Source organism: Crinia signifera, chromosome 2 (assembly GCF_055691185.1).
Source record: "Crinia signifera chromosome 2, ASM5569118v1, whole genome shotgun sequence".
Classification (NCBI taxonomy): domain Eukaryota; kingdom Metazoa; phylum Chordata; class Amphibia; order Anura; family Myobatrachidae; genus Crinia; species Crinia signifera.
In genome coordinates, this window is record NC_139218.1 from 73,551,286 (window position 1) to 73,579,213 (window position 27,928).

General features: G+C 44.4%; 1 protein-coding gene across 1 annotated transcript in view; it reads left to right on the top strand.

Moving 5' to 3' along the window:
• The first annotated feature begins 6,405 nt into the window (after positions 1–6,405).
• PIGL (phosphatidylinositol glycan anchor biosynthesis class L) overlaps positions 6,406–27,928 on the top strand; it is a 164,983-nt gene continuing 143,460 nt past the window's right edge. The window contains exons 1-2 of the mRNA XM_083172399.1: positions 6,406–6,662; positions 13,069–13,168. Coding sequence (XP_083028525.1) covers positions 6,437–6,662; positions 13,069–13,168 — 326 coding nt within the window. The 5' untranslated portion in view covers positions 6,406–6,436. The remainder of the gene's footprint in view (positions 6,663–13,068; positions 13,169–27,928) is intronic.

Genomic DNA, 27,928 nt, shown 5'->3' on the forward strand with positions numbered 1-27,928 from the left:
CTGCAGCAACCGGAGACGCCGGCGTTCCCCGAGCCTGCCCAGCAGAGAGGCCCCATGAGTTTCAACCACACTGTAGCGGTGACTAACATCTTATGTAGGTAGGGAGGTTGGTTGGGTCAATCGCACAAGATAACTGTATTGGATCAAGGACCCCTCAAATGGTTCAATTACTGATATAAATATCTGTTAACCACAGGGGTGTGCTACCTTTGGACACGGGGATTAGAACAATATATGCAAAGAAAAGAAAGATATGTCCTTTTTGAGGTGCACCTCGGAGAGAATTTTTATTACAAATGAACCTTTATGGATTCATTTCTAAAAGGCTGCGAAATTATTAAAAACAACACAAAACGTAAATAGGTGGGGTTCACACATTAAAAAACTGTGATGGCAGGCAAATATAGCTATTATAGTATAGATAGGTTTCACTGATTGAACTGTGTGTAGGCTACCTGGATCTGTGCAGTCTTTGCGGGTCTTAAGGTGCCCACAGACGCTACAATTGTACTGTGCTATGCGTTTTTGTCTGTACAATGGTTCTATACAATTTTTCTTCCAGCTTGCGATGCAATGTGCACTTGGATGCATGCGATGTGATTGTATGAACTCATGTTTGTAATGTTAAATTTCAGATGTAGTCTAAAAAGTACATGCAGCACGTACTTTTTTAGACATACAATATCGGGCTTCCGGGAACGCGCATCGCATCGCACAAGCCCATAAACGCCACCCGATAATTGTACATAAGATGCAATTTGTGCTTAAAAAGTACAAAACGCATTCGATAATTGATGCGTCTGTGGGCACCTTTAGATATTCCACACTGGCTGCCAACAGATCTTTACTATCAGGTGCCGTATAGAAGTGGGTTCTGTGACTCTTAATACTCCTAGTTAGGTGAACTAGTTTTTGGGCTACCCAAATCTGTGCAATTTTTTGCAGGTCCACAATGTTCTGCAAAAATTGCTATCCGATCTTATGTACTGGGTGCCGTATAGAAGTGGGTCAAATGACCTCTTAGGACACCTCTCTGTCCACACAACTCGCTATGTAACTGTGCAGGTGGAAAATAGCAGGATTATGCTGCTATTATCTAACAGTGGCACTTCTAAATAATGTTATGCCCTGTTTGTTAGCTTGGTCATTCAATGCCTGGCCCTGTATCAATGCAGTGGGGGATCACAACCCAGAGAGGCCATGCACTCCCTAGAATGTGTGAGATTGAATATCACACTCTAGGTACCACCACGAAAGTGTGATTCAACAGGGCGCTACCAGGAAATGGTGACCAATGTCAGGTGTTCATCCGGTGTGAGCAATGAAGCCACACTGACCTTGATATTGGTCCCTATGTTCATATAAAGGTATCTTTACTTTAGTCGCGTTCTCTCCACTCCTATTGGGTGACACTGACCTTAGGGACAATCCCTATTTTCATGTAAAGGTATCTTTATTTTTTCTTTCTTGAGAGTCCTCCCCCTGATACACGATAATACACACACAAGGAACAGTACTGACCTGGGACACAGTCCCTATGTTCGCATAAAGGTTTCTTTCACTTCAGGAAGACAGACCTCCAGTTCTCTATAAAATAAGTGTTTTTTTATTCTCACAGGCACTCCATATAAAACAAGATTACAAACAGGATTTCTTTCAATAGCACAACAGAGCAGATTCCACAGTAGGTATATCAGCTAACACCGACAAAGGCTTCTCTCACCCGGAATGAGTTGACCAATCGCCAGGGTCCGATGTTAAGGGACAGCTTCAAGACCTCCTATGGCAGCTCTGCATCCACCAACGCGTTTCAGACTCTACTAGTCCTTCCTCAGGGTGTATCTCTGTCCATTGCCCACTTGTGGTATTTATACCAAACAATGGGCACATGGGTATTGATCAACCAGAAGACCAGAAGTGGATCTTGGCCCACATCCTCCTTCTATTGGTTTTAAAACACTACACATATCCAAACATATTCATATATACATATGTAAAAATTATAACAATAAAAGGAGTTCATATAAAAACATCATATGTTAACTAAAAAACTAAAAACGTTGTCTCCAAAGGGGCTGTTTTGTATTTGGTTTGGTAAACCTAGTGTGTATTCCGGGCTGCAACCCTAAGGAGGCGCAGAACACTTAGCCGCTTCTATCCTATCACACTCTAGGTGTACGCACTTGCACACAGTTATGAGCGGGTGGGAGCCTCTACATGGGTTTCAGGAACATAACACTAGTCTAACACACAATCAAAATACAGTGTAAGAAAAATAATAAATGATTAGCTATCTGCCTGCTCACCGCTAGCAGACACGCGCTTCGCAGATCAGCTTCCTCAGGACCCTATTCTATTCTCCCTCTATAGGGGTCGTGGACCCCCACGAGGGAGAATAGCAGGTGGCCATTGGGAACCCGAGTGTCGGGGTCTTGACAGTCGGGAGCACTCTGTCAAGGTAATGACTGTCGGGATCCCAACTGTCGGGAAACTGTCCGGCACCCACCTGCTCCATGTTACCCTGCCGCTCATCCCCTCCATACATCCTCTACCTGCTCCATGTTATCCTCTATACAACCCCTCCATACATCCTCTACCTGCTCCAAGTCACCCTCAACCCTTCCATACATCATATGTCTGTCCCATGTTACCGTCTAAACATCCCCTCCATACATCCTCTACCTGCTCCATGTTACTCTGTTACTTACTTTCTTAATCTCTAATCCTATTAAATTTCATGCCATATAGTTGCGCCCATGGGAACACCCAGCGTTTCATGGGCATTTTCATTAAAATGCTGGGCGTTCCAATGGTAATCGGCCTGCCCAATTCCTGCCGAATGTCCACACATATCTAAGGTTACCTGAAAGTAACCTTAAATATGCATGGACAATCCACATCATTCGATGGTCCATACATTCATAGCCCATGCAAATGTACGCAGCATGCAAGGTTATGGGGGGGCGGATGTACCAGCATTCGGCAGCCGGCGACTGGGGGACCCAACCAGAATAACTCCCATTGTGTGTGTTTTGAGTGCAAATCATAAGGTTTTTCCAGTACGATGCACGGGCCTGCGGGTCGTGAGGTGAATCCTCAGATCCTATGAGCTGCATGTAAGATCTGAAGATGCTGCTAACGACCAGTATGCTGGGAGTTGCAGATCTTGGGCACAATTTCACCCGATTTGGATGAACTGGGCCATGAAATCGGCCCAAATCGCATATGTAGACATCCCCTCCGACCCAATGCACGGTCCCAGGTGCATCGGAGTCGGGAGGTCGACGGGTTGCACATAAGTTTTCCTAAATCTTATGTGCTGCCCGGAGCCATGCAGGGGACTGCAGCTGGCGGGGGATGCCGGCTACCAGAGCCGAGCAGAGGGAGCAGGGGGGTTTGACGCAGGGAGCCGGGAAGGGGAGGAAGCCACTGCCGTCAGTGCGCCAGCGGAAGCAGGGGGAGTGGGACAGGGAGCCGGGCAGGAGAAGACGCTGCAGCGGCAGGAGCAGAGCACTTAAAAAAAGCCCATACAAATGAATAGGAAGCCATTGATTGACTGATTGGCTGAGAGAGGTCTCAGCCAATCAATGGCTTCCAATTCCCTTGTATGTTTTTTTTTTAAGTGCTCTGCTCCCACCCACCCGTCAGTGTCTTCTCCTGCCTGGCTCCCTCCACCCCCCCTCCTCCCCGGTTCCGCTGATGGCAGCGGCTTCCCCCCCTGCCCGGCTTCCTGCGCTGCTCCCCCTGCTCCCTCCGCATGGCTCTCTGGTCGCAGGCATACCCCAGGTGCCATCCCCCACTCCCGGGTGTGGTATAGGGTTCTGACAGTCGGGATCCCGACAGTCATTAGCCCGACGTCGGGATCTCGACTGGCCGGACTCAGACACGATCGCCACGCTACAGACACGGTGGCTCGCTACACTCGCCACCTACTCTGTTCTCCCTCTATGTGGGCCATGGACCCCCACGAGGAAGAATGGTCGTCGGGAATTTGGGCCTGTTTTTGCCCCTAAAGTATTATTAACCTCAATAACATTTGTTTCCACTCATTTCTAGTCAATTTTGATCACTTCACAGCTTACAAAATTGTTTTCATTTACTGTAGTTGGGCCAAAAGGGTATACCGAGGTAGCTGGATGACTAAGCTAAGCGGCAGCAGTGGGCATCACATACATGTGGACCTTACACTTCCAACCTGGCACATCTTGGAAGCAGAGCGGCACTGCAGGGGCAGACAGGGTGGCAGTTTAATAAACTATCCCAAAAAAAGAGAAATGCTCCAAAGAGCAAAAAATACAAAGAGGTATCGGCCTTGTCATGACAGCAGCTTCAGCACTTCTATCAGGTTGCTGATCTCCCACTATTTCCTCCTCCATCATCCTCCAAAAGTGTCTTTTTATTGTATTTATTACTTTTATTTATTTTTCTTACTTTACACTGGACACAGCCTGTCACACTGGACACAGCCCCTTGGACACTGGACACTGCCCCTGGACACAGCCCCTGGACACTGGACACAGCCCGTCACCCTGGACACAGCCCCTGGACAATGGACACAGCCTCTGGACACAGCTCCTGTACACTGGACACAGCCGTCACACTGGACACAGCCCCTGGACAATGGACACAGCCTCTGGACACAGCTCCTGTACACTGGACACAGCCTCTGGACACTGCCCCTGGACACAGCCGTCACACTGGACACTGCCCCTGGACACTGGACACAGCCCCTGGACAATGGACACAGCCTGTCACCCTGGACACAGCCTCTGGACAATGGACACAGCCTCTGGACCCCCCCCCCCCCCTGGACACAGCTCCTGTACACTGGACACAGCCGTCACACTGGAAACTGCCCCTGGACCTTGCCCCTGGACACAGCCCGTCACCCTTGACACAGCCCCTGGACAATGGACACAGCCCGTTACCCTGGACACAGCCCCTGGACAATGGACACAGCCTCTGGACACCGCCCCGGAACACAGCTCCTGTACACTGGACACAGCCGTCACACTGGACACTGCCCCTGGACACAGCCCCTGGACACTGGATACAGCTTCTGTACACTCCTTTTGTAAAGCGCAACGGAATATGCTGCGCTATATAAATAAAATAATGCCTCCTTTTTGTGATGCCACACCCCCTTTCCATCAAACCATGCCCCTTTTTGCTGCACAGCTTCGCCGCGCAAGGGTTCCTCTTGCTGCAGGTGGGCCTGTGTGCTCAAAATGCCAGGGCCAATTTTAGGTCCCAGTCCAGCCCTGCTGGGGGAGGAAGAGGTGCAGGGGTGAGGGAGGGAATGAGAGGTGCAGGGGTGGGAGAGGGAGTGAAAGATGCACGGGTGAGGGAGTGAGTGAGAGGTGCTTGTGTGATAGAGGGGAGGAGGGAGTGGGAGAGGGAAGAAGGGAGTGAGAGGTACAAGGTTGAGAGACGGAAAGAGAGAGTGGGAGGTGCAGGGGTGAGAGGGCATACAGTCACTAGGTCGATTCAGTGAAGGTCGACATACATTGGGTCAACCACTGAAGGTCGACGGGGCTTAGGTTGACAGGGTCGTAAGGTCGATAAAAGCATTAGGTCGACAACCAACAGAGTAAAAAAGGTTGACATGAGTTTTTTTTAGCCAACATGTGCTGACAAGCACATACCCTACCATCCACTACGGCGTAATGGGAGAATTCAGCACCGTGCCCGAAGCATGGCAAGCACAGCAAGCCATGCCAGGGGCTGCAGTACAGTTAGACGTGTCCATGCTGACATTCGGGACAAAATAACTGTGAAAAACTCATGTTGACCTTTTGACTGTCGACCTTCCCTTTGTCGACCTAATGCTTGTGTTGACCTTCTGACCCTGTCAACCTATTTTAGGTTTCGACCCTATGACCCATACTTGGGTGAGAGCTGGAATAAAAGATATGAGGAAGTGTTGGAACACAGGTTGGATAACTTTATATCATATAACAATGGTTTATTTTTTACTAAATAGTATTAAAGTGTGTCAATTATTATACAAATCTAAAAAGCTTCAGGGTCCTACATGTACCTGTCCTCAGACCACTGGCCATTCTTTTCACTGCTATACCCCCACTGCTACAATCTGATTACTATGAATGATCACTTTTATATGTTACATGTTTACTGTACACCTGTAAATATATTCCGACCTACATACAGTATATACATTTAGCAAAGTATACCCTTCGAAATACTCCCTTATTAATCTCAGGAAACAATTTAAACATAGGTGACAGGTAAACATAGATTAGGTGTGAGAGCAGTATGTGCGTAACGTAATTACTCCGGGATTATCTGCAGTGTAGAGATGAAATTGGGCGCAGGCGCGTCCACAGACATGTCTGCAACTGAAGAAATGATGGAACCACGTTATGTATGACCTTGTTTCTAGTCGGGATGCTTTGTCAGAGCACCCATTTTAGTTATGTTTGTTGTCGCTTCGGTAGCGGTGTTGCTGTCGCTGCTGTGGTATGTCTGCAGCCGCTGCATAGACGCGGCGTCAGACCGGGTGGTGAGGAGCACACTGGCGAATGTCGGGAGCCCGCTGCTGCTCATTGCTCACCCGGATGATGAGTGCATGTTCTTTGCTCCTACAGTGCTGGGCCTGCTGCGGGAACAGCGCCACCTATCTGTGCTCTGCTGCTCAACAGGTAGGCACACTGGCCGGCAGCTGGCGCAGGAGCAGCACCCCGTGCCTGCTTGCAATGGTGTCACCACCCTGAGCTCTTCTTCTTGGGGGACACTCATCATGCCACGCTCTACTGCTGGTTCTCTCCAAAATAGATGTATATATATTTGCATAGAGCAGCGGTTCTCAAACTGTGGGTCCTGACCTTCTCAGTATGGGGTTGCAATTATTCAAAAAACTGTTGAATTGTTTATTTTAGACTCCTCCCATCATTTTATGCCTCCACAATGCTGCCATGCTCGTGCTCTACACACATGTTATATGATCTTCTGCTGTAACTTTCTGGGGTCCCGTAATTATTTTTATTGTCTGATGGGGTCCCAGAGCAAAATAGTTTGAGGACCCCTGGCATAGAGGTATTTTAGAAGCAAATTTTGTTTTCGTACTTCCTCATCTTTGTGGCCACAGTTTACGCCAGTTACGTTAGCCACTTTTAGAACAGGGTTGCCAACCCTCCCGGAATGGCCGGGAGGGTCCCGAAAATCGGGTCACCCTACCGGCCCCCCGGAAGGGTGGGCAACCCTCCCGGATTCAGGGGGCACCCCCGCTGCGCCCCCGATCGCGGCATTTAAATGCTGCAATCCGCGGTCTCAGAGGAGGGGGCAGAGCTAAAATGGCAAAATCGTGTCATTTTAGGCCCGCCCCCTCCACAGTGATCCGTAAATTCCCCTGTTTAAAATCATGGGGCGGGGCTTAGTGATGACACGCTCAAGCCCCGCCCCCGAGCAGCTGCTGAAACTCTCCTCTCCGGGCGTCTCCCGGAGAGGAGAATATTAAAGTCGGCAACCCTGCAATATACATCGGAATGATTTTTCGTTGATGGCAAAACTGGTAGTTTGCAGATACCGTAAAGAAAAGTGATCGCTCTTTACGTCGTTACTCCTTTCATCCAGGCCATAGTCATACCTCCCAACATGACCCCCTCCAGGAGGGACACAATATTCTGTTTCTGGACTTCCCTCTTAATATATGATTACCATCACCTGTTTTAAACAGGTTAATGGATAAGAAAGGTGCTTCAATACAGGTGATGGTAATAATAAATTAAGGGGAAGTCCAGCAATAGAGCATTCTGTCCCTCCTGGAGAGGGTCATGTTGGGAGGTATGCATAGTTGGTTGAAAAATTAGATTAGGGGCAGCCAACTCCAGTCCTCAAGAGCTACCAACAGTTAATGTTTTCCATGTCTCATCACAAGTGAAGTAATTGGCTCCACCTGTGGATCTTTTAAAATGTGTTAGACAGTAATGAGTGCAGCTGTGTACCTGCTAGGTGAGCTGTAAAATGTGAACTGTTGGATGCTCTCGAGGACTGGAGTTGGCTACCCCTGAATTAGATTATAACCTCTCCTTCCATATACCTTTCTACATGGTTTTTGGCCACTAGTTAATCGGTTTGAAATTGCGGTGTTTGAAGTGGTCATCTCAACCATGCATTAAAATGCTTGTTATGTTAATAATACATAATAATAATAATGCTCTTGTTCTTAAAGGTAATAGATTGCCTTTTTAAAGTATAAAAGTATAAAATAAATATAATACCTAATAAAAACTTCACTTCTCTAACAGTCCCTCATTATTTATTTATTAACAGTTTCTTATATAGTGCAGACATTCCGTAGTACTTTACAGAGTATAGTTGAACACTCACATCAGTCCCTGCCCCAGTGGAGCTTACAATCTATATTCCCTACCACATGTACAAGCACATTAATTCTAGGGCTAATTTTGATGGAAGCCAATTGACCTACCAGTATATATTTGGATTGTGGGAGGAAGCCAGAGTATTCGGGGTAAACCCACTCAAACACGGGGAGAATATACAAACTCTGCACAGTTAGGGCCATGGTGGGGATCGAACCCATGATCTCATCACTGTGAGGCAGTAATGCTAACCATTATACCGTCCGTGATGCCCCTCATTCTGTTCCATTTTGATGGGTACCATGGTAATTATGTGAAATGTAGCAAATGCTTTTGTGGCCGTACATGCATTGAAAGCTCATGACTGGGCAACAGTGCTTACAGATACTTGTGTCTGTCTAGTAATAAATAGGTCTTGTACCTGTACCTAACACAATAATCGTGTTCATTCTAGCACCCTGTACTTTTCAAAACCGGTGCAGGTACACTAATACTGTAGTGTTCCCATTCTATATCTAATACAGTAATACTGTAGTGTTCCCATTGCTATATCTAATGTTCCCATTCTCTATCTAATACAGTAATGCTATAGTGTTCACATTCCTCTAATACAGTAATATTGTAGTGTTCCCATTCCTATATCTAATGTACAGTAATACTGTAGTGTTCCCATTCCTCTAATACAGTAATATTGTAGTGTTCCCATTCCTATATCTAATGTACAGTAATACTGTAGTGTTCCCATTCCTCTAATACAGTAATACTGTAGTGTTCCCATTCCTCTAATACAGTAATATTGTAGTGTTCCCATTCCTATATCTAGTGCACAGTAATACTGTAGTGTTCCCATTCCTCTAATACAGTAATACTGTAGTGTTCCCATTCCTATATCTAATGTACAGTAATACTGTAGTGTTCCCATTCCTATATCTAATGTACAGTAATACTGTAGTGTTCCCATTCCTATATCTAATGTACAGTAATACTGTAGTGTTCCCATTCCTATATCTATTGTACAGTAATACTGTAGTGTTCCCATTCCTATATCTAATGTACAGTAATACTGTAGTGTTCCCATTCCTATATCTATTGTACAGTAATACTGTAGTAGTCCCATTCCTATATCTAATGTACAGTAATACTGTAGTGTTCCCATTCCTATATCTAATGTACAGTAATACTGTAGTGTTCCCATTCCTATATCTAATGTACAGTAATACTGTAGTGTTCCCATTCCTATATCTAATGTACAGTAATACTGTGGTGTTCCCATTCCTATATCTAATGTACAGTAATACTGTAGTGTTCCCATTCCTATATCTATTGTACAGTAATACTGTAGTGTTCCCATTCCTATATCTATTGTACAGTAATACTGTAGTGTTCCCATTCCTATATCTAATGTACAGTAATACTGTAGTGTTCCCATTCCTATATCTAATGTACAGTAATACTGTAGTGTTCCCATTCCTATATCTAATGTACAGTAATACTGTAGTGTTCCCATTCCTATATCTATTGTACAGTAATACTGTAGTGTTCCCATTCCTATATCTATTGTACAGTAATACTGTAGTGTTCCCATTCCTATATCTAATGTACAGTAATACTGTAGTGTTCCCATTCCTATATCTATTGTACAGTAATACTGTAGTGTTCCCATTCCTATATCTAATGTACAGTAATACTGTAGTGTTCCCATTCCTATATCTATTGTACAGTAATACTGTAGTGTTCCCATTCCTATATCTAATGTACAGTAATACTGTAGTGTTCCCATTCCTATATCTATTGTACAGTAATACTGTAGTAGTCCCATTCCTATATCTAATGTACAGTAATACTGTAGTGTTCCCATTCCTATATCTAATGTACAGTAATACTGTAGTGTTCCCATTCCTATATCTAATGTACAGTAATACTGTAGTGTTCCCATTCCTATATCTAATGTACAGTAATACTGTAGTGTTCCCATTCCTATATCTATTGTACAGTAATACTGTAGTGTTCCCATTCCTATATCTATTGTACAGTAATACTGTAGTGTTCCCATTCCTATATCTAATGTACAGTAATACTGTAGTGTTCCCATTCCTATATCTAATGTACAGTAATACTGTAGTGTTCCCATTCCTATATCTAATGTACAGTAATACTGTAGTGTTCCCATTCCTATATCTATTGTACAGTAATACTGTAGTGTTCCCATTCCTATATCTATTGTACAGTAATACTGTAGTGTTCCCATTCCTATATCTAATGTACAGTAATACTGTAGTGTTCCCATTCCTATATCTATTGTACAGTAATACTGTAGTGTTCCCATTCCTATATCTATTGTACAGTAATACTGTAGTGTTCCCATTCCTATATCTATTGTACAGTAATACTGTAGTGTTCCCATTCCTATATCTAATGTACAGTAATACTGTAGTGTTCCCATTCCTATATCTAATGTACAGTAATACTGTAGTGTTCCCATTCCTATATCTAATGTACAGTAGTACTGTAGTGTTCCCATTCCTATATCTATTGTACAGTAGTACTGTAGTGTTCCCATTCCTATATCTAATGTACAGTAATACTGTAGTGTTCCCATTCCTATATCTAATGTACAGTAGTACTGTAGTGTCCCATTCCTATATCTATTGTACAGTAGGACTGTAGTGTTCCCATTCCTATATCTATTGTACAGTAGGACTGTAGTGTTCCCATTCCTATATCTAATGTACAGTAATACTGTAGTGTTCCCATTCCTATATCTAATGTACAGTAATACTGTAGTGTTCCCATTCCTATATCTAATGTACAGTAATACTGTAGTGTTCCCATTCCTATATCTATTGTACAGTAATACTGTAGTGTTCCCATTCCTATATCTAATGTACAGTAATACTGTAGTGTTCCCATTCCTATATCTATTGTACAGTAATACTGTAGTGTTCCCATTCCTATATCTATTGTACAGTAATACTGTAGTGTTCCCATTCCTATATCTAATCTGCTTTCTACCATTGAGGTTGGTATTCGCTGTGTGACGATATTTCCGCATATCAAAAAGACATCCAAAAACAGTCTATGGTATATTAGATCTACAATGTCTTGGTCTACAGTCATATAGTCGACATGGAAAAGGTTGACATGAGTTTTTCATGGTTTTTGGTGTATATGTCGACAAAGGTTGAAATGGACACTGTCTACCGCGTCCCCTCTTATGGCTCGCTACACTCGCCATGCTTCGGGCTCGGTGCCTTGCTGTGCTTGGCACACTATTATATTCTCCCTATACACCGTAGTGGATGGTAGAGCATGAAATACCGCCTGTTGGCACATGTCGGCTGGAAATGTTGACAAAAATTGCATGTCGACCTTTTTCATGTGATCATTTTGACCATGTCGACCTTTTGGCTGTCAACTTATTGACCCTGTTGACTTATTGTCTCTCATCCTTTAAACCCTGTCGACCTTTTCACTGTTGACCTTTGGACCCTGTTGACCTTTGGACCCTGTTGACCTTTTCACTGTCGACCAATAGTGGTCGACCTTATGAGTGTCAACCTAGAGGCAATCTATGATCAGTCCGGATACCCTAAAAACGGCCCAGATGGAATAAGTATGTGCCGTAATTTACGACTGTTGGAAATATTGGCGCACATTGAATACCCCCCTATAGGTGAATACACACTGGGCGATCTTCCCCAGCGTGTATGGACAGCGATGATCGCTGAAATCGCTGGGATGAAAATCGCTCAGTACATAGACACTGGTCGATCACCCGCCCCCCCCCTCCCCCCCCCCCCCGCCCAGCGATTTCCGCTGCTGTGAACGGCTTTTTCATAGCAGGATGCTATGGAAAGTTGTTCAGTCTGCTGGTAAAATCAGCTGACGAGCGGCGGCTGCCAGCAATGGTGCGGGAGCACACATCAGCGCTAACCACTCATCGCCTGCCCATACACACTGTGCGGCTTTTAAACTGCAAGCAGATCAAACCACAAAACTAGCTCAAAATTGCCCAGTGTGTATGGGCCTTCAAGCATTTGTCAGTTATCTACTCCTTTTACTGGTTACCTCTAAAATGGCAAATCTATATCGAGATTTGCCTTCTAACTATCAAGCCCAATGTAACTCAAGGTACCTGAAGCATCTTTTGATTCCTTACTGCCCCATCTACTATGATCTGTTGATAAAGGTCTATTAACAGTACCAAGAAACTTGTTTAATTCATTTGGAGGTTGAGCTTTTTGCTTTGCACCAATTATGAAAGTCGCTTCATCCCAGATATTTAAGCTGAGTACGTACCGCAGCGATTTGATGCTGAACCCACAGTCACGTTGGCAGAGTGGCTTATTCAGGTAAGTATTTACCTATCGGCCGCTGTTTATATGGTTCCTCACATCTGCCCAGCTTTGATATCTATCCCTATAATAACAGTAATAACACTTGAAAGTGCAATTTTGCTGTAACCCATAGCAACCAATAAAAATTTGATTAAATAATGCTTGATGCATGTAAATTAGTGAAAGCAAATGTACACTTATTTGCATTTTGTGACTAAACATCCATTTGTTTAGTCAATTTCTAGTTTGTGACAAATTATTGCATGGTCCGCAATGTTCAAATAATTTGCATATCTTAACGGAAACTTCTAGTAATAAAATAAAGATGCTGGAGAGAAATAAATAAGCAAAATATAACACACTAGGGTTAATGTATTTATTATTCATAGGAAATTACTACAATCAAGGAGAGATTCGTAGCAGAGAGTTGATTCAGAGCTGTGCTGTTTTAGGAGTCCCTCCCTCCAATGTTACGCTTATTGATCACAGGTAACTTATATGACAGCATTATGATCTATAAGATTTATGGGTACTTGTGTATTATCACGGTGCCCACGATATCAGGTCGCACGACATATAATCGCATCGCATGGCATACAGCCGATGCACAGTGATGCGATGCGATTTTAAATCCCTATACAATGTTTAATTGTATAAGCACCCTAATGGGGGCTTACAATGTTAAATGCACCCCCACTATGAATGCCAACCTGAAGCATAGCGAGCCCGCGAGGGGCGGTGGTACGCGTCCTACGACCTTTTCATGCCCCCACTATCCACGTTGGCGTTGAGTCGATTTTATATATGTGGCGAGCCACTGAGCCCGAAGCGTGGCGAGCCCCGCAAGGGGAAGCGTATTACTTTACATGTATTACACGTCCCCTCGCGGGGCTCGCTGCACTCGGCACTCTATATAAAATCAACTCCATGCCAACGTGGATAGTCGGGGTATGAAAAGGTCGTAGGACGCGCACCGCCGCGTTGGCGTTGATAGTGGGGGTGCCGTTGGGGTTGCTTTTAACATACTAAGCACTCATCACGTTTAATTATCTTATAGGGGCCACTTTTTACATTGAAAAACCCATTAGGGTGCTTATACAATTTTAAATCGCATACCATTGTATATGCGATACAATGGCATACAATGCGATGGTATACAATTTAAAATCGCTTAACATCGCATCGCATTGCATACCATCGCATGCCTTATGGTCTGCAATGCGATGGGCGCCGTGCTAGTACACAAATACCGATTTATGTCCAATTGTCCTGCGCAGGAGATGCAACTCAGCTGTGTTAGTAATACATTTTGTTCACATTCTGCAATATATACAAAATAAAATACTTTATTTATACCCATACATAAGATGGAATAGTATCTGAACAGTGTTATTAATATGTGAATATTGGATTTACCATGTATAATACAATTGAATGCAGAAACATATTCAAAATATAAGTACAAATTAAATTAAATTCAAGAGACAAACACACATTTGAATTTAATGGGAGATGAGCCCTTTGACCTGCCTAATCTGTCCTAAACACATGCACGCACAAAAAGGTTAGCTTTTTTTATGTCAGGAGCCAATTAACTTACCAATCAGTGGCGGATTGGGGGGGGGGGGGGGAGTACCAAAGCCGGTACAACCTCTTTATAAATTCTAATTAAATTGAAAATATATTACTAGTAACCTGCTGCCAACTAATACCTTTTATCTGCCCTGTACAATAATACATGTGAAACATTCTGTGATATACAAAGCAGTTTAGTAAGGATACTAGATTTAGCCAATGCCAAACAAAATGTATCCAGGGAAAAAGGTATAAAGTTTACTTGTTCATGAAAGGACAAGGCACATGCTGTGTTTTTGGTTAGTACTGTGCGCAATATGTGTAATATATGGTTGGTTGTGTTTTTCTTGTTCCCTTTTCATTTTAAACAATAAAACAAACAAAGCAAAGGCCCTTAATAATAACTGTCACATTTTGCGGTTTATGAATATAAATGCTATTAATGCAGTATTATATGTTTACAACAAACAGTAAATCGAGCTGTATACCAATCCACCATAACATTAAACCACCATTGTGCAGGCATAGGTGTAACTTAATTGTCGCATAGTGCGGCATAGAAAATGACATCCATGCGCTGGAACCAAGACATTAGTAGCAGATTAAGTTGTGAGGTGGAGTCTCCATGGCTCAGACTTGTTTATCCAGCAGTTACCATAGATTCAATTGATATTTGGGAATTTGAAGACCAAGTCAACACCTTGAGTGCTTTGTAATGTCACCCAAACCATTTTTGAACAGTTATTGCAGGGCGCATTATTCATCTGAAAGATTGGTACGATTAGGGAATAACAATGTCCTAAAGATTATTATATTATTTCTCTGCATCGCTCTCCATGGTACTCTCTACAAAACATTCTCATCCTTCAATCCCCCTGAAACTTAGCCCTATATACACATTTCTGCCTCAGTTAGCCACTCCCCTCATGAGATTTTTACTTATCTCTCTACACTGACAATAACATCCATGACCTGTCGCCATAAACAACATTCACAAACCACTTGCAGCTACACCTATCTCTCTCTACTGCTTCTATGAGCTGGTGACATTTCACTTAATCCAGGCTCTAACTGCTTACCCCGCTCTCAGACGCCTAACTCTCAGCAACATAGTAACCCAGCTAACCTCCTAAACATCCAATGTCTCCCTTCACCCACCAAAATCACTAAATTGCGTGCTATGGAATGCATGCTCTGATGGCTAAACAAATGAACATGCTCCCACAACCTCTTCCTTTTTAAACCACGTCAACCTGCTGGTTATAACAGAAACATGACTCACACTGCTTCCCTTGCAGCCCTGTCACATGGTCTCCACTTCACACACACCTACAGGCCTGGTAACAGTAAGGAGGTGGGGTTGGAATATTACTATCCCAATCCTTCATATACACCGTTCTTTCACAGGTTCCATCACTCACATTCAAATCATCTGAAGTACATTCTATTAGAAGTTACACTCCTTTCTCACTGTGTGTTGCAGCTATATATTGCCTACCTGGGCAACCCGCTCAATTTCTAGACGATTTTTCTGCCTGGCTCCCTCACTTCCTTTCCCTGTACATCTCAACCATCATCATGGGTGATTTCAACATTGCTATTGATTGCCCAAAATCTGCTGCTCATGCCTCCAAACTACTCTCTAACCTCCTCTTGGCCTCTCCCAATGGACTGACTACTTTACTCTCCTCTCTACAGCTTGCATCTATTTCTGCATTCACTGCTCCTGAGATGGCGGTATCAAACCTGAACCTAACTCTTACAACAGCCATTGATGAAGCGGCTCCAATTACCCACCACTCCATGTAGGCCTAGACACCAACCTTGGCACTCTAAGTTAACAAGACACCTACAAATTCTCTCACAGAAAGTCGAATGTAATTGGCGTAAATCTTACAGTCCAATGGACTTCCTCATATATAAGACTATCCACCAGAACTATAGTTATGCCATGGAAACTGCCAAACAAACCTATTTACAAACTCTAATTTCTGCTAAAGCTTCTAACCAAAAACCTATTTTTAATACATTTAAATCATTTCTCAACCCTCCCTCACCCAAGCCACCAGCCACTATCGATGCACAAGATCTTGCTTCCTGCTTCAGGGACAAGATCCTAGATAAACTGGTATGCTCCGACTCAGTAATCTGCTCAATTCCCTTCTTGAACCCTTAACACATTTACTTCATTTGATCCCACAAATGAAGATTAAGTATCTGCACTTTTCTCTTCCTCTCATTCTACTACCTCTCCTCTTGACCCTAGACACTCACAAATAAGAAAATCTCTGTCTCCTGGGCTCATCCCAACCATAACTAAAATCTGTAACCTCTCTTTCTCTACTGCTACCTATTTTCATTGTTCAAACAAGCTGTCTCTCAAACTACCATCACATCTCTCAGCTTCCATGTACCTCCCAACTACTTAAGAGACTTGTCTACACTTGCCTCACACGCTTTCTTAACTCGCACAACTTATTGGACCCACTTCAGGCAGGCTTACATTCCCAACACTCCACAGAGACAGCACTGACTAAAATTGTGAATGATCTGGTCACTGCGAAGTCTAAAGGCCACTACTCACTACTACTTCTTCTATATCTCTCTGCTGCTTTTGACACTGTTGACCATACACTTCTTATACAAATACTAAAAACCCTAGGTCTTAAAGACACAGCCCTTTCTTGGTTCTCATCCTACCAATCTATCTGCTCCTTCAGTGTTCGTTTCTGATTCCACCTCCTCTTCCTTACCTCTATCAGTTGGAGTACCTCAGGGTTCAGTCTTAGGTCCTCTGTTTTTATCAATCTATACCTCATCTTTTGGCAAACTAATTCTCTCTTTTGGATTTCAGTATGCAGATGATAACTCAACGCTGCCTATCCTCCCCGAATGAACACTAGTTACCAACCAGATATCGCTATGACCAGTGGCGGAACTACCGTGGGTGCAGGGGGTGCAGCTGCTATGGGGCCCGGCGGGTGGGGGGGCCCGGGCCCCATGGACAGCAAGCAAGCACTCCCCTGCACACCGTGACCGCCAATATACAGAGCCGCCATTAAGCAGGCCCCCCCTGGGCTTGCCTGTGCAGTGTGCTGCTCTATGCTGGGCTGGCCGGGGGAGAACTTGAGAAGGCAGGCAGGGGGGAGGACGACGCCGCCGTCGCCGCCGTGCACTTTGACCCGCGAGATGTAGCGTCATCATCCCGCGGGTCTGCTGCTGCTGCTGGCGTCCAGGAGACGTGGTATATTTAAAAGTCACATCTCCCGCTGGACCGCGCTAGCCAATAGACACTCGCGGTCCAGCAGCCACCAGTTGATTGGCTGCTGGACCGCGAGCACCTATTGGCTAGCGCGGTCCAGGGGGAGATGTGACTTAAATAGCAGCACCTGACCGTGCACAGTGGGGAGCTGGGAGCGGGCAGGCCCGGCGATAGCGGGGAGGGGGTTCGCGGAATGCACCGCCGCTGCTGCTGCTGCTAATAATCTCTGCATTAGTGTGTCCCACCCACCCTGCACTAGTGTGTGTGTCCCACCCACCCACCCTGCACTAGTGTGTGTGTCCCACCCACCCACCCTGCACTAGTGTGTGTGTCCCACCCACCCACCCTGCACTAGTGTGTGTGTCCCACCCACCCACCCTGCACTAGTGTGTGTGTCCCACCCACCCACCCTGCACTAGTGTGTGTGTCCCACCCACCCACCCTGCACTAGTGTGTGTGTCCCACCCACCCACCCTGCACTAGTGTGTGTGTCCCACCCACCCACCCTGCACTAGTGTGTGTGTCCCACCCACCCTGCACTAGTGTGTGTGTCCCACCCACCCTGCACTAGTGTGTGTGTCCCACCCACCCTGCACTAGTGTGTGTGTCCCACCCACCCTGCACTAGTGTGTGTGTCCCACCCACCCTGCACTAGTGTGTGTGTCCCACCCACCCTGCACTAGTGTGTGTCCCCCACCCACCCACCCTGAACTAGTGTGTGTCCCCCACCCACCCACCCAGCACTAGTGTGTGTCCCCCACCCACCCACCCAGCACTAGTGTGTGTCCCCCACCCACCCAGCACTAGTGTGTGTCCCCCACCCACCCAGCACTAGTGTGTGTCCCCCACCCACCCAGCACTAGTGTGTGTCCCCCACCCACCCTGCACTAGTGTGTGTCCCCCACCCACCCTGCACTAGTGTGTGTCCCACCCACCCTGCACTAGTGTGTGTCCCACCCACCCTGCTGTGCACTAGTGTGTGTGTCCCACCCACCCTGCTGTGCACTAGTGTGTGTGTCCCACCCACCCTGCTGTGCACTAGTGTGTCCCACCCACCCTGCTGTGCACTAGTGTGTGTCCCACCCACCCACCCTGCTGTGCACTAGTGTGTGTGTCCCACCCAGCCACCCTGCACTATCTCACCCACCCTGTTCTGCACTATCATTTACTCACACCTTCCCTCCCTGCAAGCACATTTCAGTCCCCCTTGGCAACGCTCAATTTCAGTCCCCCTTGGCAACGCTCAATTTCAGTCCCCCTTGGCAACGATCAATTTCAGTTCCCCTTGGCATTAAGCATGAAGCCCCTGGCATCAAGCATGTAGGTAAGTGGCACTTATGTGTTAAATGTGTAATGGGCATTACGGTTTGTTAAATAGTGTGCAATGGGCATTGCGGTGTGTTAGTATGCGATGGGCATTACGGTGTGTTAGTATGCGACGGGCATTATGGTGTGTTCTATAGTATGCAATTGGCATCATGTGTGGCCTTATGTGTAATTGGCGTTATGGCTGTGGCATTATGTGTAATGGGTATTACAAAGTTCGCTAAAATGTGCAATGGGCATTACGGTGTGTGGTATAATGTTGGGCCATGCCCACTTTTCACGGAGCAGGAGCCTCACCTACTACAAATTGGGGGGGCGCGAAACATGCCCTTGCTCCGGGCGCCGTGGCACCTAGCTACACCACTGGCTGCGCTAGGGAGAGACTCAGGAGGGGGGAGTCAGGGACACTGCCTTTGCCTGCTGCCTGGAGTGGGCCTGTGGACGCACGTGCAAAGGGATCTGGAGTCTAGATCCATCATCCGGAGTGAGGACCCCTAAAAAAACATCATCTAATATATCTGGTGAACTGGGCAATATATTTTATTACTGTATTTTTCTGCATATGTGGGTCGCATAATGTGTAATGGCGGGTCGGGCACTGTGGTGGGTCACATAATGTGTAATGGCCACTGCGTTGTGTTGCGTAATGGGCATTACGGTGTGTTGCATATTGTGTAATGGGCGTTGCAGTGTGTCGCAAAAATGTGTAATGGCCACTGCGTTGTGTTGCGTAATGGGCATTGCGTTGTGTTGTGTAATGGCGGGCACTGAGGTGGGTCGCATAATGTGGGCAGGGGGGGGGGCCCCATTATAAATTCTGCTATGGGGCCCACAAAGTTCTAGTTACGCCTCTGGCTATGACAATCACTCCTACCATTCAAGCTTGCTGCCTAGGTGTCCTCATTGACTCTAAACTTTCCTTTGTTCCCCACATTCAATCTATCTCAAAATCAAGACACATGCACCTAAAACAAAATTCATCCTTACCTTACACAAGCCACTGCTAAAACTAATCCATGCTCTCCACACCTGAAAATTGATGGACAAAATTAAAGTAGCAATAATTTCATTCTAACTATAATGTTATCATTTCAGTAGAAAAATTGTACAGATTATTTACCTGACATTCTCATATTATTATTATGTGCTAATAAGTATTGTTTGCCCTTTCTCCGATGTGTTAGTAGCAGGTGTCACAACTACTGTATCATAATCAGGTTAAAATAACTTTTGAGTTAACATGAAGTATGTGAAGTCGGCTTGGTGTGATGTTTTGCTGCAGTGCCCATTCATTTGACAGATTTATTTAAATACCTGACCTGGTGTTAGACAGGGTGATATCCTCCATCAGCAGCTCTAGGACCCATCCTCCACTCTGCATTAGGGAGGGAAGGGGGGTGTCCCAAACAACAAAAGTTAATTGATCTGAGAGATCAGGGTTGAGACCATGCTGGAGAGGCCTGGGATGAGGGTGTAATGAATCAACTGCAGGGTCAAATTGTCAAATTACCATCTCACTGCGTCAGCGTTAGGAAAAGACAGGAATTCATGCATGTCTGGCTGGATTTATATGGTCTCTAAAGGTCATCACTGGCTTTGTTCAAATTGAAATGCAGCATGAGAGGATGTGGGGACAGCTTAGAAAGCCAGTGGTACAGAGAAAAGTTACAAAAATACCCACATAAAATGTTTTTTCCCCCCACTTTACTGATATTCAGTCTCTTTATTGTCTTGTAATAGATAGACACTAGTGGTTTCTGATTTAAGCATGTTGGCAAGAAAAGGTCATCATAACAAGTGTTTATATAGCACCAGCATACTTCTTAGCACTTTGCAATGATGAATAAACATGGTTTTAAAACAATGCTGGATAGTGACCAGTAGACAGTACAGTAACATATTTCTCCCAAATTTGCTATCTTTAGAGATATTTTCTCTAGGACCAGAACAAGCAACCTTATTCTGCGGTTATTAACGGCAACGGTCATGCTTAATGTATAGCCAGAAACTATATCATATATAATTGTTTTAGTATAAAAACAAATATATGCTCATTGCACTGAAACTCAATAAATTACTTATTCAAATAGTTATTTGGTTAAATGGAAACCATTAAAAGATTCAGTCAAATTCTATAATGCGTGTTTTATAATTGTAGTTTTCTGACCTTGTATTACAAAACCTGATTATAGATATCACAATGTTATTTATTTATTTTGTTTGCATCATGTTCCTATGAAGGTCTTCTTGGAGGGATCATTTTTTTGTTTATAGTTTTTTATGTTATTAATAAAGAAGTATCTTGGTTCAGAAACATCTTCTGAGAACGGAAGTTATGGCAGCTCTTGATGGGTCATCATTATTTTTATTTTACCCATTTAGTAATCCCCCTTAGGGCCCTAATATTTGCTGTGTTTGGCTGAGAGCAGGCCCCTCCTACCACCACTGAGCATTTGAACCTACAGTAGCTTGTCACTGTAACATGGAGGTGCAACACCGCATCTTAAGGAAGGAATTAGCCATGGTAATTTACAGCATATTAGTTATTCAATTAGTTAACCAGGAATTATTTTCAGGGCAGATAACAGTATTTTATTGGGCAGAAAAAATTTTAATAGCCCTGGGCATTTAAGCCGAAGGTTACCACATTTTTTTGACACTCAGTAAAGTACCTAATCTAATTGAATCAAACACATTTTTTACACATCAGTCCCTGAATAAGTTTTCTGCTTTGCTTTAACGATGCGATTTATGGGTTCTTAGTCAAGTAACCCTTTTAAACAAAACAAAAAATTCTCCTTGGGCCTTTATGGAATATTTGCACTTTTAACTTTACCAAGAAAAAAGAAAAGGGACATTTCCAAGCTGTGTTTTCATTGCTTCAAACATAATTCATTTCCTTTAGTTTAAAAAAGAAAAGCTTGGAAGGCGGGAGAGGGAGTTGAAAGGGGACCCTGAGGAGGGAGGAAGATAAGATGGGACACGTTTGAGCGAGACAGAAAACATGGGATAGATCCTTGGGTTTCCGTGAAGATCATATCTGTGTGTGTGTGTGTGTGTGTGTGTGTGTGTGTGTGTGTGTGTGTGTGTGTGTGTGAAAGAGAGGTCCTGAGATGTTTGTCAGACACTGGTGCTACACCCAGCTGTATACACACAAGCCCCAGTCTGCTGGATTGCAGCCTGGTTTAATAAAGGCCACATTGAGAATAACATTACCGTGTCTTGAGAAAAGAAGAAATATAGAGACTTTACAATGAAAACACCAAGAAATAGCTGGAGTGTACATATGCAGTACTGAAGTTTCCTGTACTAGGATAGCACCACTGAAGAAATGTGTCCCAAGGTAAAAGGAACATTGACCTGTGTTTGGTTCCTTCTCACCTTCTGGTTATTGGATGCAAAACTGCATAATACAAAGTCAGAATCTCCTATTTATTTTGAGCAGTGAGCCTAAAACTGGGTGCTCACTATCCGATTTTAATGAACGATATGCACAAGGTTGATACATGAATAGGTTGACACTATTTTGTTACAATTTTCTTTGGTGTCAATTTCGACACCTGAGCACATTAACCCCTAATTAGTATACCACTTTGCTCCCCATGCTTCAGGCCATGTGGATGGGAAAGTAAAAAAAAAAGTAATAAAATACGGTTTCCTAGCACGGTGTCAACAATATTCAGTCGTATAGCATCATATACATTATATAACATCACATGCCATATGCCCGCATGCGATGCGATTTTAAAATTGTATAAGCACCCTAATGTTTTTTTTTCAATGTTAAATGGTCCCCCTATACGATTTTTAATTGTATAAGCACCCTAATGGGTGCTTACAATGTTAAATGCACCCCCACACCACCCCCACTATCAACGCCAACCGAAAGCGTGGTGAGCGGCGGCGGTACTCGTCCTCCGACCTTTTCATACCCCCACTATCCACGTCGGCGTGGAGTTGAGAATAGAAAGTGTGGCGAGCACAGCGAGGGGACGCGTATTACTTACATGTATTCCGCGTCCCCTCGGGCTCGATGGCTCGCTGCGCTCGCCACACTATATATAAAATCAACTCCACGCCGACGTGGATGGTGGGGATATGAAAAGGTCGGAGGACGCGTACCGCCGCCCCTCATGGGCTCGCTGCGCTCGCCATGCTTCGGGTTGGCGTTGATAGTGGGGGTGTCGTGGGGGTGCTTTTAACATTGTAAGGACCCATTACGGTGCTTATACAATTAATAATCTTATCGGGGGGCCATTTAACATTAAAAGCACCCATTAGGGTGCTTATACAATTTTAAAATTGCATCTCATCGCATTGTATGGCATTGTATGCCATATACAATGGTATACGATTTTAAAATTGTATAACATCGGGTGCCGTCGCATCGCGTACCATTGTAAGGCTTATGGTATACGATGCGATGGGCGCCGCGCTAGGAAACAAGTACCTAAAATACAAAAAAAAAAAACACGTACATTTTTTTGCTTGTGGTTTATTAATGTCAACCTAGACATTCTGTAAGCCATCTGGATACTGTTCTGTAATGCTTGTGTACACTCCAATGCGAAGTTTATTTGCCAAAGCAGTGCCCTTGTGCCCACCTTGGTACTTTGGGATGCGTTATATGGACATGTATGAATGGCCCACATGGATACAGCAGAGAATGAAGCATGTAGCCAAACCTGTTCGATATGTGTTCTTGCAGGAATGGGTCGCACATGAAATGTCTAAAGATTGCCTTTTAGGTGATTCATTAGTTAAAGGTGCATACACACTCTACGATTTTTATGACCAATATCGTTCATTTTAGCCCTTATGAACGATATTGGGCAAAAAATTGTAGAGTGTGTATGGGAGAGCTGACGAGCGGCGAACGACGGTGCGCATACCCGAGGGTCGGTCATCACCCCCGTCCGTCGCCCGTGCAAGGCAGGTCAATATTTACCTGCTCTGCCGTCGCTCGCCGGGAGGATGCTACGCCGGGAGGAGACTGCCGCCGGAATCCACGCCCCCTGCCCTCCGACCTCCGATCTCTGCCATCACACAGCGCGACAGGAGACAGAGGCGCCGCTGGACGGGAGACACGCTGCCAGAAGATCACAGAACAGAGGTGAGTATGTAGTGTCCGTTTTTTTCCGAGTATGCAGAAACCACTGACCACCAATGTATGTTTTTTTTTAAATCTACCCCCACTGACCACCAATGTATTAAAAAAAAAAAATCTACCCCCCACTGACCACCAATGTATTAAAAAAAATATATCTACCTCACTGACCACCAATGTTTTTTTTTTATTAAAATTTAACAATACACTGACCACCAATGTATGTAAAAACACACTGACCACCAATGAATAATTTACCATGAGCCCAGCACCCACCGCCAACCGGTGTTGGGGACAGCCGCAGGCTTCCCCCCAGGTGGGGGGGAGAGACACCTTTATTGGGGGTGTCACCACTCTCTCAGGGACCCAGGCAGGGCTGACCAGCCAGGGTGTTAATGTGACGGCTGGGGGAGCTTGTATAAAAAGTCTCCCCCGGCTGTGGCATTACACCGCTGGCTGTTGGAGCCTGGTGCTGGTTCCAAAATGCGGGGGACCCCTACTCTTGTACCCCGTAAGCCGGCCCAGTATTTAGATTAGCCTTTTTGTTTATCTTTCATAAAAATCTTTTATCTTTCAAGAAAATCTGTCATCTGTCAAAAAAATCTTTCGTGTACACGTACCATCTGTTTTGTAAACAACTCTGGGAAGTTCAAGGGAAATCTGTCACCAATATCTTCCATGCGCACATTGTACGAGTGTGTATGCACCTTAACTATTGGAGTTATTGTTTGATTTCACAATATAAGTGTTTGTTAATTTATAATCACTCATTTGGTTACTTTTATGGTCAAATGATTACAACGCTTCAGAATGAAACTCACACAATGCAGTACATGTACTACTAAATACAGGGCTTCCTTCTTGCTTTTCAGTCATTTTTTTCTATATTATAGGTTTTATGGAGAAAACTGAATATGAAAGTAACATATTTAGTCAAAACAGCTGAAGATGAATATTCCATACAATAAAAATAATGTAATTCAAAGCCATATTACAGACATAGTAAATATTATGGCGTAATATTTGCCTATATTAGCACACCTTAAGTCTTTACTGTACAATATTTGGTGGGTTACGGTCCCCACCTTGTAGCTGCTGCTTAGTACGTATATTTGTGGTGCACCTTCCTTTTTTTCCCTCCTCTGTCTTTTCTAAGGTATGGGTCTAGTTTGACGGGAGGTTGACATGGTCGACATGAGTTTACAAAAAAAAAAAAAAAATTGGTGGCTATGTCAACATAGGCACAGTGTCCTCCTCTGTCTTTTCTAAGGTATGGGTCTGTATCATCTATTTTGATGACCATGTCTAGTTTGACGGGAGGTTGACATGGTCGACATGAGTTTAAAAAAAAATAAATAAATTGGTGGCTATGTCAACATAGGCACAGTGTCCGACTGCCAGACCCCCGCCAGACGAGGTGGGCTCCATCTGTAGGTACTGTACATCATTGATTACAGCATGCGTGCTTGTTCTTTGTAAGTGCATCACTTCTTAATTTCCTTTTTGTTTTTATTTATTTTTAAATGAGAATGTTATCTCATGTTCTTTGAATATAAAGACAATACATGACTAGATACAGTAATACTGAGAATTCTACACAGAGCAGTGTTGCCAGCAGTTCCTGGAAACAGTCATTTCATAACCCTGTGACATAAACAGTCTATCTATCCCCAGCAAGGCAGTGTTCTCTGGAGGGGAGTGCAGAGTTCTCTCGGCCCCTGATTCCCTGTCCTCACTTGAGAGTACACTGCCTCTATGGCAGAGCTGATCTTGGCAGCATCAAGGTTAGGATCTACATAAACATCTTGCTGAGCCAGGGCAGTTAACCCTGTGTCTGCTAAAACAGGCACTTTACTATTCCTCTCACACGTTTGCAGTATGTACCCAGATATGCTGCATAACAATTTGCAGTCACTTATTAGAGCACTGCAGTAAATGCCAGTAGTCACCTGCTTTCATAAAATGCTCATTCTATTTTCTTGTTGGTATATTCTTCTGACATTTTGTAGGTAAAGAAAAAGAGTTTCCTTAATTGATCAGTAATATTTTTGGGGATATTTATTATATGTTTATTAACAGTTTCTTATATAGTGCACACATTGGATGTGACGAATGGGCCATGTGACCAGTCAAGTCAAGAATTTTATGTTGCACAGGTTTGTGCTTTAACTTTTCAGCATCATTTAGTTACTGTTAGTGTAAGGCCCCTTTCACATGCTCCGGCTCCTGCCGGGCGGCAAAACACCGCACGGGCAAAAGTAGTTCAGGACAGGCCAACCTGTGGCTCTTCAGATGTTGTGAAACTACAAATCCCAGCATGCCTTGCCACAGTTTTAACACTCCTTTAGCAAAACTGTGGCAAGGCATGATGGGATTTGTAGTGTGACAACATCTGCAGAGCCACAGGTTGGCCAGGCCTGCAGTAGTTGATTGTGTCCATTCACATGGGACGGTCACGGCCCGGCCGCTCGGTTGCAGCCGGACGTCACCACTGGAAGGGACGGCTGCCGGGCTGTGGCCATTTACAAAAGGGGATTTGTGTATATGGGCGCTTAGGTGATAAAAACAAATAGAGATCCAGTACATACACACTTGGATTCCACCTGTTTGATTCAGGGTCTGATTTTAAGACCTTTAACCTTCTGTTAGGCAAATATACAATTTATTGGTCTCGCAGGACACTTACAAACAAACAGATTAAAAAGGCATGTAACCACCGACTGTGGTAGAATATTCCTTCAATACCGGGGTTTTACCGTCCGCAGCAGGTCCCAGAATGAAATTAGGGATAGTGAGGGAGAGGGTGCCGGCTCAACTGTCCTCTACCGATACTGTGCTTCTGGTTATCTCCTCAGTATAAGGTTCCAATGTCACCAGCCTGATGCATTTCGGACTTTACTAGTCCTTCGTCAGAGGCTTGGTGACAGACTGTAGCTATCCTCTATATATACCCCTTCCGCCATTAGATTAATTGATTTCAGGTGCCGCCGCCGTCTCCCTCACTCTCCCCAATCAGGGAGATCTCTGTTAAGCGTATTTACGCTTACTTCCGGGATTCGGATGCCAGGAATGAGTTGTGGAATGCACGATGCACTCCACTGATGCGTTCTTTCTTCTCTAGCAGATGGCTTCCGGGATTCGGTACGGCTTCTTGGCGTGTGGGGTTTTGCTGCCCGGCAGGAGCCGCAGCGTGTGAAAGGGGCCTAACGCCTGCTCACCAGTCCCTGATAGGGTCACAAAACACTAACTGTGGGCATTTCTGGATGACTCTGCTTTTACCTGTGTCTCCACCCAAACCACTGTACATCTTCCAAGAAATGGCTCTTCACCAGGAGTTAGGTTGCTGAAACCCTTATAGCCTATAGCAGTGGTTCCCAAACTTTCTACATTCATGGCATATCAACATTTTTTTCACAAGGCACTCCTAGGATACATAAATCTGCAAATAAACATATGAAACTAAGTATAATGTGCCTACGTGTCATCCTTTGGTTCAGTTTCGTGGTAGGGAACAGGGTTGTGCTTCTGACTGGCCAAATATTTTATGATTGGCAGTCACTAGCACTGGTTTTGCATATATCACTTTGGCCATACATAATTTAGAATTGGTCCTGAACCAGCAACCCAAGGCACCCCTGGAAGACCCTTGTGGCACCCCAGGGTTCCTATTCACACAGTTTGGGAACCACTGGCCTATAGCATAGGTTCTCAAACTCTGCATGTCTCACAGGTCTTCTTTCAGAATCTCAAATAACATAATTAGCTAAGGATCTTTTAAAATGTCATGGAGTAAAAGTTCCCTACCCTCCTCCCTTTCACAATCATATGTTTCCATGACAGTTTTAATGTCTATTAAGTATGGAATAAGCAATCATGAATTCTAATTACTATTGTCACTCAAGTTATTTTGGATACAAATACGGGTTATTTTTTTGGAAGGGTACTAGCAAAGAGTTGTCATAAGATGGTAATGGTTTGC